Source organism: Epargyreus clarus, unplaced genomic scaffold (genome assembly GCF_041222505.1).
Source record: "Epargyreus clarus isolate Ecla_fem2 unplaced genomic scaffold, WU_Ecla_fem_2.2 ptg000024l, whole genome shotgun sequence".
Classification (NCBI taxonomy): domain Eukaryota; kingdom Metazoa; phylum Arthropoda; class Insecta; order Lepidoptera; family Hesperiidae; genus Epargyreus; species Epargyreus clarus.
In genome coordinates, this window is record NW_027332231.1 from 9,477,814 (window position 1) to 9,494,657 (window position 16,844).

The window sequence follows — 16,844 nt, forward strand, 5'->3', positions numbered from 1 at the left end:
TCCGGTGTAGAATGGTAAACAGCTGTTAGGTAGGTGGGGGTAATATCGGCATTGGGGTAAAGCCGTAAGATTAAATCTGCAGGATAATTGGTTCGTTTTTTTTCAATATTGCAAACGTCATAATATACTTTCCGTTAAAAATAATGTGCATGTATGACGTCAGTATACAAAATAAGTCCCAATTATCGTGCAATTTTTAAAATATGGTTGTACCTCAATATGGATATTACCCTCACTTACCTTTAACTACTTTTAACTAAAGGTTATTAACAGAAATCAACAATAGTATTTTGCAAATATATTTTCACATTTATTATTTATATACAGATTCAAAGCACATACAAACTTACTTGCATTAACATACATATTTTATATTTACAAACATAACACTGAAAGTTTGGTAACATCTCAATGATAAAGGTCAGCGTAAATAAAACTAATCATATTTTCAAAAGCATTTGAATTACATAAGGATAATATGATATATATTTTTCGTGGCTTTTATAGTGTACTCTAGCAGTTCTCGATCTAATATGACACGATTCTAATGCGTAGTTAAGTAATAACTTTGCCATGTAAACATATGTTCAACATTAAATAGTTAACTTTATCAAAAAACGATGTCTGTATTGTTTATAACATGCACAATAAGGTTTTAATTGAGTGTACTCAATATGTGTACTTTTGCATTTAAGTATAAGATATAGGTACATGTAATTTGAACAGCCTCTTTTACCTATTTTGAAGCCATGCTTTGCAAGCAATGATACATTGTGTTTCTTCCCAGTATTTGATGACACCTGATAACTTCTGCAATGCTGCACTTAAAGCTTAGCAAAGTTAAGAGAAAAAAGGCAAAAGGAGACAAAATGCATTGATTTTGAAGTTGTTACATTACCTAAAAAGCCATTATAACGGATAGTTTGTTTATAATAATTATTGTGTCTATCCCTCAACAATGCCAACGCTCCTAGCGACATCTGCGAAGGCGGCGACGGCGCGCTGCACGTCCTCCGGAGTGTGCGCCGCGCTCAGCTGTACTCGCACTCGTGCTTTGCCTTTTGGCACCACTGGGTAGCTGAACGCCACTACGTAGATACCACGTTCTGGAAATTACCACAATTATAAAATGCCACGTTCTAGAAATTACAGATGCCACGTTCTGGAAATTGCTATAATAATACAATTTTACACGTTAAATAAAATGTCACGTTCTGGAAATTACGACTATTATATAATCTTACACGTTAAATAAAATGCTATGTTAGAAATAAAGATATGCCAAATTTCGGCTCTATCGGATACTGAGAAGTGGGTGAAATTAGCTTGGAAGATTTCATTACAAACACCGGGACAGGTGAAACTAAATAAAAGTTTGTTATATTACGAAAAATATATAATTACAAATGCGTAACGGTGTTACGTTGACAGAAACCAACCCTCAGTTGAATGCAAACATTACTCAGTTCTCTCGTAGCCGCCGGCGAGTGCGGACGTTTACACTACTTAAACGCGCATGTTATAATTGCTCCGCGGTGTATAAGCACTAAAAGCTTTTAAATACCATGTAGCTCTTACATAGTTAACGCTACCAAGAAGTATTATTCATATTACATCTTTGTAGTGTTATTTTGTACCTATAAGGTGACTATCAAGTCAGCCGACATCCTTCCCTTCCACCTTTCTTCCATGAAACGCAAGAAATGCATCGAAAAATCATCAAATGAAAATACTTAGCTTACCTAACATTCCACTGGCGAGGTCCACAGCTAAGGGCGCTTCTCCCACCATGACGGGACAGATGGGGTGGTCATCGCCCGCCACCGTCAGCCCGGCGGCCTGCAAGCCGGAGCGGAACGCGGTGGTGTTCTCGCGCAAACGCTGCCGGAGCTCCGAGCTGTTTTCCACGAGGTCCAGTGACTGTTAGTGATAATTATAATTTATAATAGTTTGTAATTATGCAGTTCGGTTTACCATATTAAATAGATCATAGACAGAAAATTAGGTACCTACTTTGGTTTCCATCCAATAATTTTTTTTATTAAAAATAATGAAACCGAAAACGTGCTGTACAATATGACATACCTAATAATGTTTACGATATGAAGTAGGTAAATATCGAAAATTGAATGAGTCCTCTATTAGATTCCCAAAAACGTGTGATGAGTGAGGGAAATCTCTTTTATCTTATTTGCTTTGAAACTTCGTTAAATTTCCTTGACCCCGATGCAATAAATCGACGTAATGTCTTCAAAGGCCCTGATGAGTTACTTAACATGACATTTTGAGACGTGTGAATAAATCGCAAAATCCATACAAATATTCCTTACCTTCAAAGCAGCAGCAACAACAGGCGGAGGGGGCGCGTTAGAGAACAGATACGGTCGGGACACGTTCCTCAGCAAGGTAATCAGCTCCTTCGGGCCGGTGGTGTAGCCGCCCGCCGCGCCGCTCACCGCCTTGCCCAGCGTCGAGCAGATGATGTCCGCCGCGCCCAGCACACCGCAGTATTCTTCTGTGCCCCTGGTAACGTAACGAAATATAAGACAATTTGTAGAAAACATCTGGTATTATAAACGTCAAATAATACTTAAGTACGAAATGTACGCACACATTTAATTAAAAATCTGGCGTATGTATAGTCCGCGCCAAACTTCTAGTCAGCTCTGAAGTTGTTCCGCGCAGCGGAGGGTGCCGGGGGTGGGGGCGCGCTGTCTTCGTCCCGCTTATATCTACAATTTGCTAGTGCGACGCGACACGTTTCTACACTTGGAGCGGACTAGCAGTTTGTGCGCGGACTCTACCTACCTATCACCTATCTGTAGCGACAATTTTATTGCTGCTCAAAGTATAATGCCAATACTTAATAATATTTAATTACGACGGCTGAAAATGCACACATTATACCACTCAAAGATTAGGATAAAAGATAACCGCAAATGCGATTTTACAGACATTGAAGAAAAATTACTATTTCAATTAACGGTGGTATTGGTTGTATACCTATATGTTCATTGTAAAAAATACAGTATGATGAAACGTGAACTTTAGACGGAACCTTTACACAATTATTTTAAATTTAATTGATCTTCTAATCCCAAAGATCTAACAACATCGTACATGTCAAGTATCACATACCGGCCAGTTTCTCCAAAGAATCCAGTCGCGTGGCTATCATCCACACACACCAAAGCCCGGTACTTGTCGGCCAGGTTTCGCAATCCTTTAATGGGGGCCACAGTGCCGTCCATGGAGAACACGCCATCAGTCACGATCAACTTGATGCGAGCCTCGCTATGAGCCAATAGGTGTTCCAATTCTAAAACAACCAATAATACTTATTACAAATTTTGTAATCATATTTGACGCTATCTGGAGAACCACTTTACTGGTCATTAATATTTCTAATTTCCGTGACCGAAATTCTGCATTATCGTTACAGTTGTTTTTTTTTTTATAATATAGGAGTAGCAGACGAGCATGCAGTCCACCTGATGGTAAGTGGCTACTGCCGCCCATGGACATCTGCAATCAACCCCAGATGAGATTAGATATTCCTACCTGAGGTCGGCCACAGATGCGCCGCTACCCCTGAGGACTAAGCTGGAACGCCTCGGAAAAGTCTATCTAATAAGTCCTAATTAGCTTAATTAAGTCCTAATAAGCAGTGTAATGCTCTCATGTAGACTCTCTGGTCACGTTAAATTAGTTACATTGATCTACAGCTACATGATTGTTCAAGTATTAGTTAATATTTATTGAAAGGCAAGCCACTTTACTACATAAAAATGGCTCGAGCAAGCTGTATTTCACAATTTGCAGACTTATTGCTCGAAGCTTAATCTCAAAGGGGATGTTTCCGAAAACAGATTGTGAATAAATTACGTCGACCGTCCAGTACAAAAAATCCAACCACTATATACAATAAATACTAACCATTAAGATCTCTATGCGGGTAACGGAACTTCTGCGCCTTGCACAGTCTGATTCCATCAATGATAGACGCATGATTGAGGGCATCTGAAAACACCGCATCCTCCGGTGTCAACATGGACTCAAAGAGACCAGCGTTCGCATCGAAGCAGGATCCGTATAGAATGGTATCCTCGCGATCATGGAATTTGGAGAGACGCTGTTCAAGTTCCTGCAAAATATAAATAAACAAATTATTAATACATTCTCGATAAGCGACCCACGCTTGCATTCCTAGTGTTGTGGGCGACATGTAGGTATGTTCAGACTCAGACTTTCAGAGAAAGTAGGCATCTGCAAAATGGTTTTATTTTTTTCTCGTTTGGTTATATTTTTGATTAGTCATACTTAATTTAATCTTAATTAATAAATACACACCTTATGTATAGTCTGAGTTCCACAAATGAATCGGACAGAGCTAAGACCTGCGCCATATTTCTTGAGCCCTTCTCTTGCCGCTTCCACTACTTCAGGGTGATTCTGTTTAAATTAAATATTTTGATTTTAACGTCAATAGTTTATTAATTACTAGCTGACCCGGAAAACGTTGTGTTGCCATATAAATAAAAAAAATGTTAAGGGTGAACAACCCCTATCACTTGGGGTATGAAAAATAGATAGTAGCCGATTCTCAGACCTACTGAATATGCATATAAAATTTGATGAAAATCGGTAAAGCAGTTTCGGAGGAGTACGGTAACTAACATTTTGACACGAGAATTTTTTATATAAGACTAGTTTTTGTCCGCGGCTTCGCCCGCGTTTAAAAGAAAATAATATGACATACTATTGGAACGACAGTGGCACCATCTGGCGAAAATTGGTCGTACTAATTCTGGAACCTTCGTGGGCTCATGGACAACAACTTTGCTAAAGATCATCACTTGATCAAATGCATAGTTTACGATTTAATCCTTACTAATATCGATTAAAATCACAAATAATAGATTTTTTGGTCCAAAAAATCGATTCTCCGATTAATCGATCTTAAATCGCCATCCCTAGTTCCCGTGGGATTTCCGGGATAAAAACTATCCTATGTCCTTTCTCGGGTCTCAGACTATCTTTCTACAAAATTTCATTAAAATCAGTTCAGTGGTTTAGGCGTGAAGAAGAGACAACCAGACAGACAGACAGACAGACAGAGTTACTTTCGGATTTATAATATTTATATAAAATATAATATATTAATATTTATATAATATATATACATATATATATAATTATATAATATATTTATATAATATATAATATTATATAAGAATATAAGATATAAGATTAATATGCTACTTCTCAGTTATCAGAAAAAATAACATGACAAACTGCAAGTTATTTACTACTGGCTTATCTTGTATTTTCGAATGGAAGATTCGCGTGTGATAAATCTTTGGATTTAATAATATTTATGACTAATAAAATGTGAGGAATAGATGAAAGGTGTTAATGTTACAGTGGAAAAATACTTACAGATAATCCTAGATAGTTGTTTGCACAGAAGTTCAAATACTCTCCGTCGGCTCCATGTACTCTCACCTGTGATTAAACCAGTTTATATTAAATAAACAAAACATACGAAACAAATCACTTTATTTTGGACTAGGTGACCCGGCTTTGTACCGCCTCAAAATCTATTTATCAAATATATTTCATATAAAATATAGCCTATGTTACTCGTAGATAATGTAGCTTTCGAATGGTGAAAGAATTTTTAAAATCGGTCCAGTAGTTTTTGGGCCTATTCATTACAACACTAACAAACAAACAAACTTTACCTCTTTATTATAATATTAGTGTAGACTTAAGAATAGTATAGTATATTATGTTTATTTACTTTAAATAATAGTTTTTTTTTATTTCTATAAGTATTGCAGGGCTTAGCTATGACGCGACATTTACACGATTAACACCTACATCTACATACTATATGTACCTACCTACTAACTTAAAATTGAATATAGCACGTACTTCATCGTGTTTGAAAGTAATACGGTAACAGTATCATTAATTACACCGCAAATACCTACGTCGGTATCATTTACTTTTCTGTATGTACTATGGATATGTAGCGTCTCTACCGCGAGTATTTTTTGCAAAACCTCACACGATATGGTCTTCTCAAAGTTCATTGGCCCTAGATTACTGTTAAGCCCTTGATTGCTTACTTTAATTACAAACTTTATTATACATTCCGCGTTCTAACATTACGTAATACAACTCTAGTTATCCTGTACGACATTAGTCATCCAGAGTCATCCTACATGTTTGGTGTACCAACGAAACAACATGCAATATCAAATTAGCAAAAAATAAGGTCAGACATCGTCCTGTACGACATTAGTCATCCTACATTTTTGGTGTACCAACGAAACAACATGCAACATCAAATTAGCAACAAATAAGGTCAGACATCTTAAAAAATATTTATACTTCAAGGAAAGATGTTATTTTTAATTCTGCATGTAGGAAGTGTACAAGATTGTTTTGAAAATTCTGATCTGATTGCTGAAGTCTTGTATATTTACAAGACGGGATTAATAAAGGATTCTTGACCTACTACAACTTTATCTGCCATCTATCTACTACGGCCTAATCTACTACTTTATTACGTTCGAATACTTTCAAAAACACTGATTTAAGTTACATAATAATGGTAATTACCTTAACTTATTTAATCTGCAATTCTGCACTATAGTATAGTCCTACATAGCTCAACATCACCCATAAAATCAATATTACGTCAATTACCTTCGTATCCTGCGGAGAAGTGATAATCCGTTCATGTTTCCAGGTTTTTGCCTTCTTAATTTCCTGCAACCTGTCGTCTAGAACTTCCCGTAGACGTGTTACGCCCACACGCTCCTTTCCCCTTAACTCGTGTAGTTGACGGAACTGTTGGCCATTGTAAACTGTAACAGTTATAACACTGTTATTCTATATTTCTGTAAAAGTAGATATATCTTACACGAATTTAATATATTTATATTTTTCGATTACCTAGTTTTATATCACAGACCTGTATTTGTATTGTGTACAGGTCTTTGTTTTATTTTATAGGACACTTAAGTTACCCTTTTTTGTTGTTGTTTAAACGTTCATTAAACTTTTGTCTTTTGCAACATTCAACTTTCTCGATCCAGTCATACGTAATAATATTATTATGATGTACTGACATTAAGGTTGACTTTGCCTTTTCATTAGCATGGAGGTAACCGCATATCGATACGACATACATACAAAATATCGCTAAGTGTGACATGTCATCTTAATAGAGACAAGGCGTTCGGTATTTTTTCCATTTGGCACATCAAATAATGGACACACCCTGCCCAACCTCCTCCGACTTAACGAACAAGGTAATCTACATAATTCATCACAGGTTTACGCTATATTTAGATGGCGACATGCAAATCTTTTGTTACAGATAGCTGAAGTAAACAAACAGCAGACCAGCTCGTCAACACAGATTACATGCAATCACTATTCAAGGTCTTTGCTATTACCTGATATTATTAGTTAACTAGAAATTAATTTCACCATTAACTGCTGACCTTGTTACAATATTATCTATGATTTACCTTCTTTTATCCATTTTACCTTTCATGATATTTTCAAGGTTTTATGCCTACTAAAAAAAGGCATAAAATAAAACGATCGTTTGTATTCAGCGGGGATTGCGAAAGGAATGTGATTTTGACAATAATTTATTCAGTATAGTTAATATTTGTTATTGGAGGCATCAACTCGTTCGTAAAACCAGGAAATAGTTTTAAGTCCTAATAGAAGTGTTGGAATTATTGTAAAAAAACACTAACATTTATAATTTACACGACGTAAAAGGAATATTGGAGTTAGATTGTGAGCAAGTACATAAAATACATTTTGCCAGCTTGCACTGATAATGTTAACTAACCACTATTTGCTCCAATACTTACGTTATATACCTGGTTAGTTATGTCTTGATTTTTGTATTTTGGTATGTAAAATGTTTATTGCAAACACCACGTATGAATGGCAAGAAGGTTGGAAAGCGTAATAAAGTTAAAACGGATTACCTGTGCGCAGGAGTTGCGACCGAAGCGCCATCGCGTCGAATGACGGCCGGAGGGGCGCGGCGTGGCGCGGTACCGGCTTTTTAGCAAACTCGTCACGCAAGTTTCACGAATCGCTGTTTTGGATACGAGCGGTTAATTACCGCATCTGGCCACACTTGTTTATGTTGTTCAATCACAAGCTTCGTTTCCCATTTGATAAGATGTTTTGTCCGCTAACGTCATCTATAGAAACATAATTATCCTCTGTTTTTCGTTATTTTCAACAATTTTACAGGAATATTTTATACCATAGAAGAGAAAAGCAAGTTTCTGTTCCATGTGTTATACGTATGTTCATATTTACAGCAGATCGACTAAAAGCGAAAATTTGTTTTTATACTACTTAATTAACAAGTAAATATTAAAGACTTACGATACCTAACCATTACGATCTCTATCGAATACCTAATTTATTCTTGGATATACTTATTACCTATCTATGTTCTTTTAACTAAGAAATTCTTATCTTTACACATGTTTTAATATGTGCAGCTGCTGTTAAATGGATGTATAGGGAATACAAGTAAAGCGCAATGCACTATATACTAAAGTAGGTAAATACTTACCTATTATATTTGTACGGAATAATAGGTAACAATACAATAACAGTATACCTGTAGGTAGGTAGGTATTCTAGTCTTGTGTTGTGGTTTTAATAGATGAATTTGTGTAACTACTTATTTTCCTTAGTAATTCTTTAACATTTTCAGACATTGGTAGAGTCTACAGAGACTTGTAATCAATAGTTAAAAATAGTACACACTTTTCTACTTGACCTTGTTTATAATATTAGCACAGTCTGAATGGAGCAGCTTTATTAAGAAATGGTCTCAGATTGTGAGAATTGCTAAAAATTGTGTATTTTCGAAAATCAAGATATCCTTAGATGTGGCTCTTGTTTTTAATATATAGGAGTCGCAGACGAGCATGCAGTCAACCGCCTGGTCTGCCTGGTCTGCCGCCTATGGACATCTGTAATCAACCCCATTCAAACCGGAACACATCAGCGCTTAAAGCTGCTGTTATGAGGCAGAAATAGGCGGTGGTGCCGCTGGAGTCGAACCAAAGAACCCTTTCTTGCACCTTCAAAAATATATATTCAAATATAATATCTAAGTAATTATTGTTGTTTTTTCAGCTTTATATCCTGTTTTTTTTTTCGTTTGATATCTAGAGTTTACACTTGAGATATCGACGAAATGTTAGAACGTAATTTGCGCATCGTCAAGTTGTCGTACCAGTTTTATTTATTTTCTGTGAATGATGTCACACGAATTCGTGTTGTAAACAATGGTTGCAAAATTAGATTGTTATTAATTTAGGAAAATAATTTAATAAGTAAGTATCGTAAAGTTAATGGTTACTGAATTAATATTACGTTAGTACGTTACATAGGTTTTAAAATTATTTTAAACCAAGTTAAGTATGAAATCTCTATGAGAGATTAACTCTATGAGATTCTATTGCGTAAGATGGATTGGAATAAAACACAGATAAAGTGCTTATAATTTGTATTGAATTTTTGGAACGATTCTTCTTGAGGAATTTCAGTCTTCGATTTACAAACGACTCTGAAAATAAAACGCTTTTTAAAATGCCATAAAGTTATATAGGTCTCTGTTGAATTTGGATTCCATTACAAATGACCGTAAGCGTCTATAATGTCTACTAAACGTTAGTTGGTTTATTTCCTTGCGCGGTGTGTCTTTCTAAGATAAACATAAGTAGGTACATAAAAATGCACCTTTTTGGAATGCTTTCTAAGTAGATTAGCAAAACGCAACTTTGTGGTATGCTTTCTAAATTAGCAAAACGATTAGAAACCGACCTTAAGAATTAGATTGATTGACCAAGAACATAGGTTTAAATGCCAACCGACGCTAAGGACATGGATTAATACAATTTAATTCTTACCTCTGGTCCAACATGGATAGCCAGCATCATATCGTACTCATTAGCGCCAACGAAGATCCGAGCGACACCGTTGTTTCCAACAGTCACTCTTTTGCCTCGACACGAGTTGTTCACTTTATCACCAGATATCACGTCGCAATACACTCCAGCTGGGAGACAGGTCTACAAATACAAACAGTGGATTAGATTAATCATTCACTTTTTTGCTGAAAAACTTTTTACATCATCTTGGTTCCATTTCGCATAATTATAATAAGTAAAGTGCGCATTCCATTTTGCTTCAAAGCAAAGTATTAACCGCGACGACCTAACGTGCTCTTCGAAATAAATATAAGTAGTTATCCTTTTTTTCCATCATAATTAGAATCATTCTTTCTTTAATAACTAGATCTATTTCTGTTTTACCACTTCTAATATCCATTTGGTTACAAAAGAAGCTTCCTAGGATTAAATGTGAAATATCTGAAAATCTAATTACCTGTAGATCCTGATTAAGATCCCAATTATTGTTATTGAAGGCTACGAACGCGTTTCTTCCCCGACAGAACGCGATCTGGTTGCTGCCATTATCCCACCAATTGGTAACAGCGGCGGTTCCAGCGGCGTTCCGGAATCCCACCATGGCGTAGATTTGACGCCATCTATGTTGGCATACCCAGCCGTTCCCGCACGTACCATCCTAGAGAACATTTTGAAAGGATTCGTAAGGATTTCTCGTGTTCTAGGTGTGAGAATAAAATATTTTGGGCTGTCCCGGCGTGACTAATAAGTAAATTATCGATTTCTTAACAGTAGAAATAATGTCACTTTTGTTAAAAAACAGATTTCGTAATAAAGAAACCTGTCGATTATTTTGACATTTCGATTTTTATAAATTTCCGGATATTATATACTTAGGTACTACAAAATTTAGAGAAGAACACACTAATTCGTAACACTATTTTTATCTCTAATAGCTTTATTTCCAATTTCCATTCACTTACTGAATTTATAGCCGGAGAAATAATATTCCCGTTACGATCCATCGGCGGACCAGCTTCGGAATCCCAGAACGCAAAACTGCTCATAATTTGCGGTTCTCCGTACGGGTGGGCCAACAGGAAAGCAATAGCTCCTCTATAGGGTCTGGGTTCCTTGTACGTAAGGATACCGCCTCCTCCTCCGTGACCTCTTTCATTGTCATGGTTATCGATAAAGGTGAAAGCATCGCTGTGTGCTAATAGACCCCATTGAGGACCCCAAGAGGACAGCCAACGGAGCTGATTATTTCCTCTAAAAGCATTACTCAGTTCCATGCCAGATTTGAATTCAGTGACGGCACCAATAGGAGTGTACTCATCTCGGCTGATCGCTTCACCACCGTAATCAATTACTTCTTGGTAGATGTATGGTCTAGCGTTCGCTGGGAAGCCATGAGCAGTGTTAAGGTTCTTAAGGCGATTGTAGATGATTCTTAGGTCTGCTGGCCACATGTGTTTTGCTGCGTCAATTCTAGATCAAAGTATTCAATGAGAATTTATAAACGAGGGATGAGCTCATTGGACAACGATCATTGGACTCGAATGATCATGGGACCAACGGAAATTGGTATCGTAAAAAAACTTGTTAAGTATCAGATTTCTTTTTGTTATTAAAATTTTAATAATTGTTTTAAAGTTTATCCGAATGAAAATGATAAAATATATTACTTTCTATGAACACATGACATCTGTTGCCGATATTCAATTTATTTGCTTACCTGAATCCAGCAACACCATGATCTATGAGAGTGTTCATAAAATCTACAATCATTCGCCTCACATGCTCATTGCTTTGATTTAAATCTTTTAGTCCTACTAGTTCACAGTTGCGGACCTGAAAGTATCAATGCAACATTAAATTTACTATAACTTAAAACTTCAAGTTTTTGGTTCTTTCTTATCATATATGATGTTAAAATTTTTTAACTGTATGAAAAATGAAATGGCCTTTATTTTATCTACGAGAGAAGAATTTACGTGTGCATAATAATGTGGACCAGAAGCCATTATACGTAAATAAACTTGGCTAAAGTATTCTTATCCTTAGCTCTATTGGAGGAGTAGGAAAACTAACTTATTCGTGATGAGCTTTTAATGGCAATATTTCCACAATAACGATTATCGCAATACCTATATGTTACATATTCGATACTTGAGTACTCCAAGTGCATGAAGGACATGACATAAATATGTAATTATAAAGATGTGCCTTTGAGATGACGATACTTTGCGTAATATAATTCATAACTTTCGTATTAATATTACTTTTAAGTCTTATATCTATCTTTAGGTATATCTAAAGTAAACTTGCCCTCCAAGCATTGTTAACGTAATCCATGCCATCAATGACGCAGTGTGGCCAGTTGAAATGCTCCCGACGGTACGGAACGGCGGGATAGTACCAGTCGCGGAACACCGCAGTGCTGCCAGCAGTACCCACGTTCTCTGGTGGCTCTCCTGTCATATGGTTTATCACTGCATCCACGTAGATTCTTGGAAGTGAATGAAATTATGTTAGTGTTAGCGTAGGAGCTGATATTTTGCACAGAAAGTCAATCACAGAAAGTTTTCTGGAAAACAAAATGAAATATCGATATGCTTAAATATAATTACTAATTATTCTGCACTAATTATTAATAAGTTCAACATAATAAAAAGTTTTGGTACATAACAAAAGACAGTCATCCGTGGTGCGACCATTAGATTTAGCATAAGAAAAATTACTCGGAATCTTGGTAGCCCACGGATTTCCAGGTAGGTAACAATATCGATAAAATCATAATTAAGTAGTGGAACATAATTATGACAAATAAAATTGTGATCCATTACAAATGATAATCATCTGTCGTACCACCTATAGATTCAAGATAACAATTTTCAATTCAAGATTCAATCGCATTGTTTATAAAGCTAAAGATAATTTCAATATTATTGGCCTAACATTATTTCGAATTAGAAGGCTTATCATCAGGTGCTTAAGAGAACCCTACATAACTGTCATTGACCTATTGGGGCATTGCCCTTCAATTTGAATATGAAACACGCAAGAATCTCTGTCAGAGAAATTAGGTATTCTCCTAGGAAATTGGGTATTCTAATGTGATAATTACCTCACACCAACAGCGTTGCATCGGCGTACCATGTTAGCAAAGTCTTGCTCATTGCCTGATCTTGTGACTAGTTTATATGACATCGGCTGGTACCGCTCCCACCACGGCCGGTTGTAAGTCCAGAGGATCACATTCTCGTTCGGTGGGGATATCTACAAATAAGTCAAGAAATTCGTTTCGAAATAGTGCTACATATAAAGTACTACTTAATGATAATTTTAATTTCAACTGTTCTCGCGCAGTAAGATCTCTCCCATAAACCTTCAAGTTGCATTTCCATATTTTTTGTAAGAATTAGAAATTAACTAACACTTAACTCTAAATTAAAACATCCTAAACTAACTTAAGAAAAAAATAAAAAAAACTTCATTCAAACACTTGAGGTATTTAACATAATTTTACTCGTCTAACACCATTTTTTAAAGAGTTTGTCAAGTCCACCAACCTCAAATAGATTCTTAAAAATATGTAACAGAAAAAAGCTGACGAATGAACCGGTTACATTTTATCAAACATAAAAGAATATTGTTGCGAATTATTATTTATTATTAATTAATTAATTAGTATTTATTATTAATGAATTATTATTTATTATGAATTATTTATGATACCTGAATTCCTCCATATCCTCTCGGTCCTAGAAACCGCTCACACTCAAGGGCTATGTCGCTCCATTTCCACTCGAAGAGATGGACATTAACAGATCTGCCTCTCGCATAGTGCGGGTTCTTGTATGCGCTCGCCGTAAGGATTACTCCGAGAAACGCTATTGTTAGGGAAAGTTTCCCCTGAAATTAAGTATTATTCCTTATTATTTAGATGTGTTGTCGTGAAGTGTATATAGTAAAAAATGGTTATAGGCATAAAACTAAGTGTACGTCTACTCAGAACAAATATCTGAATTTATAACATATTGCCTGGCGTGGTGGCCACCGAAACTAGAACTTTTTTCATAAGAACGGTGACGGTCCAGTGACGACCCGCGTGGCGGAGCGGTCATCATACCGGTCTGACGCGCAAAGGATCCCGGGTTCGATCCCCGGCCAGACAGATATCTAATGATGAATTTAGATTTCTGTTTCTGCCAGACCCAGAAAGTTCTGTGTGTCCTATGTGTGTGTCCATGGCACCCACGACACAGGGAATCCTAGTGTGGGACTGTGAGTGTAGAAAGCATTTAAGAATGTCACGTCTTTTCTCATAGAAAAGTCTTTTCTCTCAAATATAGTAGTGGCAACCAAGAGCGCAGTTTGCCTTACTATAAGTGGCCACTAGTGGACACGATTCCTACTCAAAATCGGTCACAGATGCGTGTAGCATCTAAGGACAAGCCTATATACCTAAGTTTCTTTACCACATACTCCTTAAACCAGAAAAAAAACAACGTTTGAAACTGATATTATATGCAGCTGCTGCGGCTCTTAATATACTTAAAGTTGATACGTCCACCTTCGAACCTCAAAGAGTTCTACCACTTTTAACCACCACCGAACCAGACTACAAAAAATCACCTTAACTCAAAAAGCACTTACCATTATACGTGTTATTGAAAACGAAAACAGAATAATTATAAAATAATTTAATCACATCAAAATAATTAAATGCATAATCTTAATCTATCTATAGATAACTAAAGACAAACAATGTCAATTAACTTGTTGCGTAAGTCCCAGATAGTCGCTATACCAGCTCCGGAGGAAGGTTCCGAAGCCGTCACGTACCTTTGTTTGCTAGTTAATTATTTCATAATGTATTGTATAGCGGCCCTAGCCCTTGATCAAGGTAGACCGAGATTATCTTTCAATGTCCTTTGGTCGACAGTTTAACGTCAGGTACTAAATTGTATCCTAACTTGTAAATTTTAAATCAAATTAAATAACGAATTTGATAGTAGCTATACTCCTGCTTCATTAATATTTAATAAGTTAATATTTAATAATTTTTGCCTTTCTGGCGCCTCAATCATCTGAATCCTATAAAGATACAGAGCAGCTGCTCGTTTCTCTCTAGATGTGTCTTATTAATGAATAGTTATCCGATTGAGTCCGATTGACTCAACTTAAATTTAAATATAACGAAATGTATGAAACAATCATTCTATGTACTTTGTTTATTAATTTAGCAACAATATATTCCTAAAACAGGGAAACAACAATGTAAACTTTTTTCTAGAAATATAAGGCTTTTTATTTTATTTATTTTTTTATTTTATTTTATTTATTTATTATCCGATTGAGTAAATTTAACTGGGCCGTTGTTAGCCCTATTTTCACGTATTTCTCGTTGATTATCAATAATTATGTTCAGCAATTCTGAAGATATCATGATAATAACTTTCAACTTAGGTGGGTATAACTTATCTCAATAAACAATATAATCAATATAAGCGGCTTTTGTGTAATGTACCTACTTAAGTAATTTTTCGCAACGTGCTCTTGCAATTACTACTGTTAAATAGAAGTTTTTTTTTATAACATTATAATTCAGATGATATCTTTTCTAAATCTATTTTCTCTTAGCTATACACGCTCTATAACTTATAACTTTTTCTTCCTTCTATAATGACAAAAAATCCATTGCAACACAACACTCATGTCGCATAAAGGTATCGCTAACGATTAATACAAGTATCGGTAGTAGGTACATACTTATTAGGTATTAGGTAGGTACTCTAATCCTATATAGCTTACTATACTCTCTGCTCTAATCGTTACAATCAATTTACACGTATCAACGTAAAATAAGTATGGACGATTGATGTTCATCTGCATTCATTGTGCATTTTACTTTTATTTCTTCACTGACAAATTCTTATAGTATAGGAAGAACCTACTTTTAAAAGTGATAGTAATTATTTATAAATAAAGATACATGGCTGTGGTACATTACTTTCGTAATTACGTAAATTTCAATTTCGCGGCTATATTATTTATGTTATGCATAGATTAGTAATATTATGTGATAACAGAATCAGTCTTCGTAACTTAATAACAACTAAACTGTAAATAAATATACAAACTATAATAGTTATAGTTACAACTTATTTAGTAACAATTTTAATAAAGACGTTTTGTAATATTTTACTTGATTTTCATTTTAATATGGCAATTTATCAAAACAAGCATCCGCCATATTGTGACGTCGTCGTGTTGCATTCATTCACTCACAGATATCTATGGTTTTGTTCATTTTCAATCTTTGTTCATTATATATGCTAGGAAAGCCTGTTTCTTTGTCGTGATTTGTGAAAAATTAAAATATTGAAATAGTAAATTAATGCATGTTGCAGGCTATTTTATTGCGCCGCGTGTTGGTCACCACTCTAAATATATAAAAAAAAATGTGAGCCGTCACGGGACGCCTAGCAGATGTGAAACATCGACATTATTTTGTAAAAGTAATATGCAGAAAAGAACATATTGTGATAGGAACTAAATATGTCATAATGATAAAATAAAATATTACGATTTTTTTCCAGATAACGATGACTATTTATTGAATTCGATTGCGCATGGCGACGCGTCGCCACACCGTACACACTACTGCATATAGACTGTATATATATACCAACGTATAGCATGCGTCGCCACGCCAGAAATCGGTTTTACGTGCGGCTATAGATGTTTCACATCAAAAAATCGATTATGAAGCCAATAAAATCGATTATTATGAAAATATATTTATATAAATTATTTACATCGCTGTCACCAGGGCACATTCATTCAGCATTCTTTACA

At 35.5% G+C, this 16,844-nt stretch overlaps 2 protein-coding genes across 2 annotated transcripts; both read right to left on the reverse strand.

Annotated features, from left to right (window-relative positions):
- Positions 1 to 294: 294 nt before the first annotated feature.
- On the reverse strand, positions 295 to 8,150 carry Gcat (Glycine C-acetyltransferase). Its single transcript, XM_073086738.1, has 9 exons — positions 8,025 to 8,150; positions 6,718 to 6,878; positions 5,440 to 5,505; positions 4,351 to 4,452; positions 3,937 to 4,144; positions 3,139 to 3,319; positions 2,331 to 2,523; positions 1,743 to 1,920; positions 295 to 1,106 (listed from the first exon to the last, which is right to left on the reverse strand). Exons 1-9 carry the CDS (start codon positions 8,053 to 8,055, stop codon positions 946 to 948), a joined length of 1,281 nt encoding a protein of 426 aa, XP_072942839.1. The 5' UTR covers positions 8,056 to 8,150; the 3' UTR covers positions 295 to 945.
- A 1,411-nt stretch (positions 8,151 to 9,561) lies between these two features.
- Positions 9,562 to 16,825, reverse strand: LOC140752555 (alpha-amylase 2). The gene is made up of 9 exons (XM_073086893.1): positions 16,805 to 16,825; positions 13,719 to 13,895; positions 13,108 to 13,259; positions 12,309 to 12,489; positions 11,716 to 11,831; positions 10,961 to 11,468; positions 10,456 to 10,656; positions 9,978 to 10,139; positions 9,562 to 9,634 (listed from the first exon to the last, which is right to left on the reverse strand). The coding sequence occupies exons 1-9, from the start codon at positions 16,823 to 16,825 to the stop codon at positions 9,623 to 9,625; spliced, it is 1,530 nt and encodes a 509-aa protein (XP_072942994.1). The 3' UTR covers positions 9,562 to 9,622.
- Between the last annotated feature and the right edge of the window lie 19 nt (positions 16,826 to 16,844).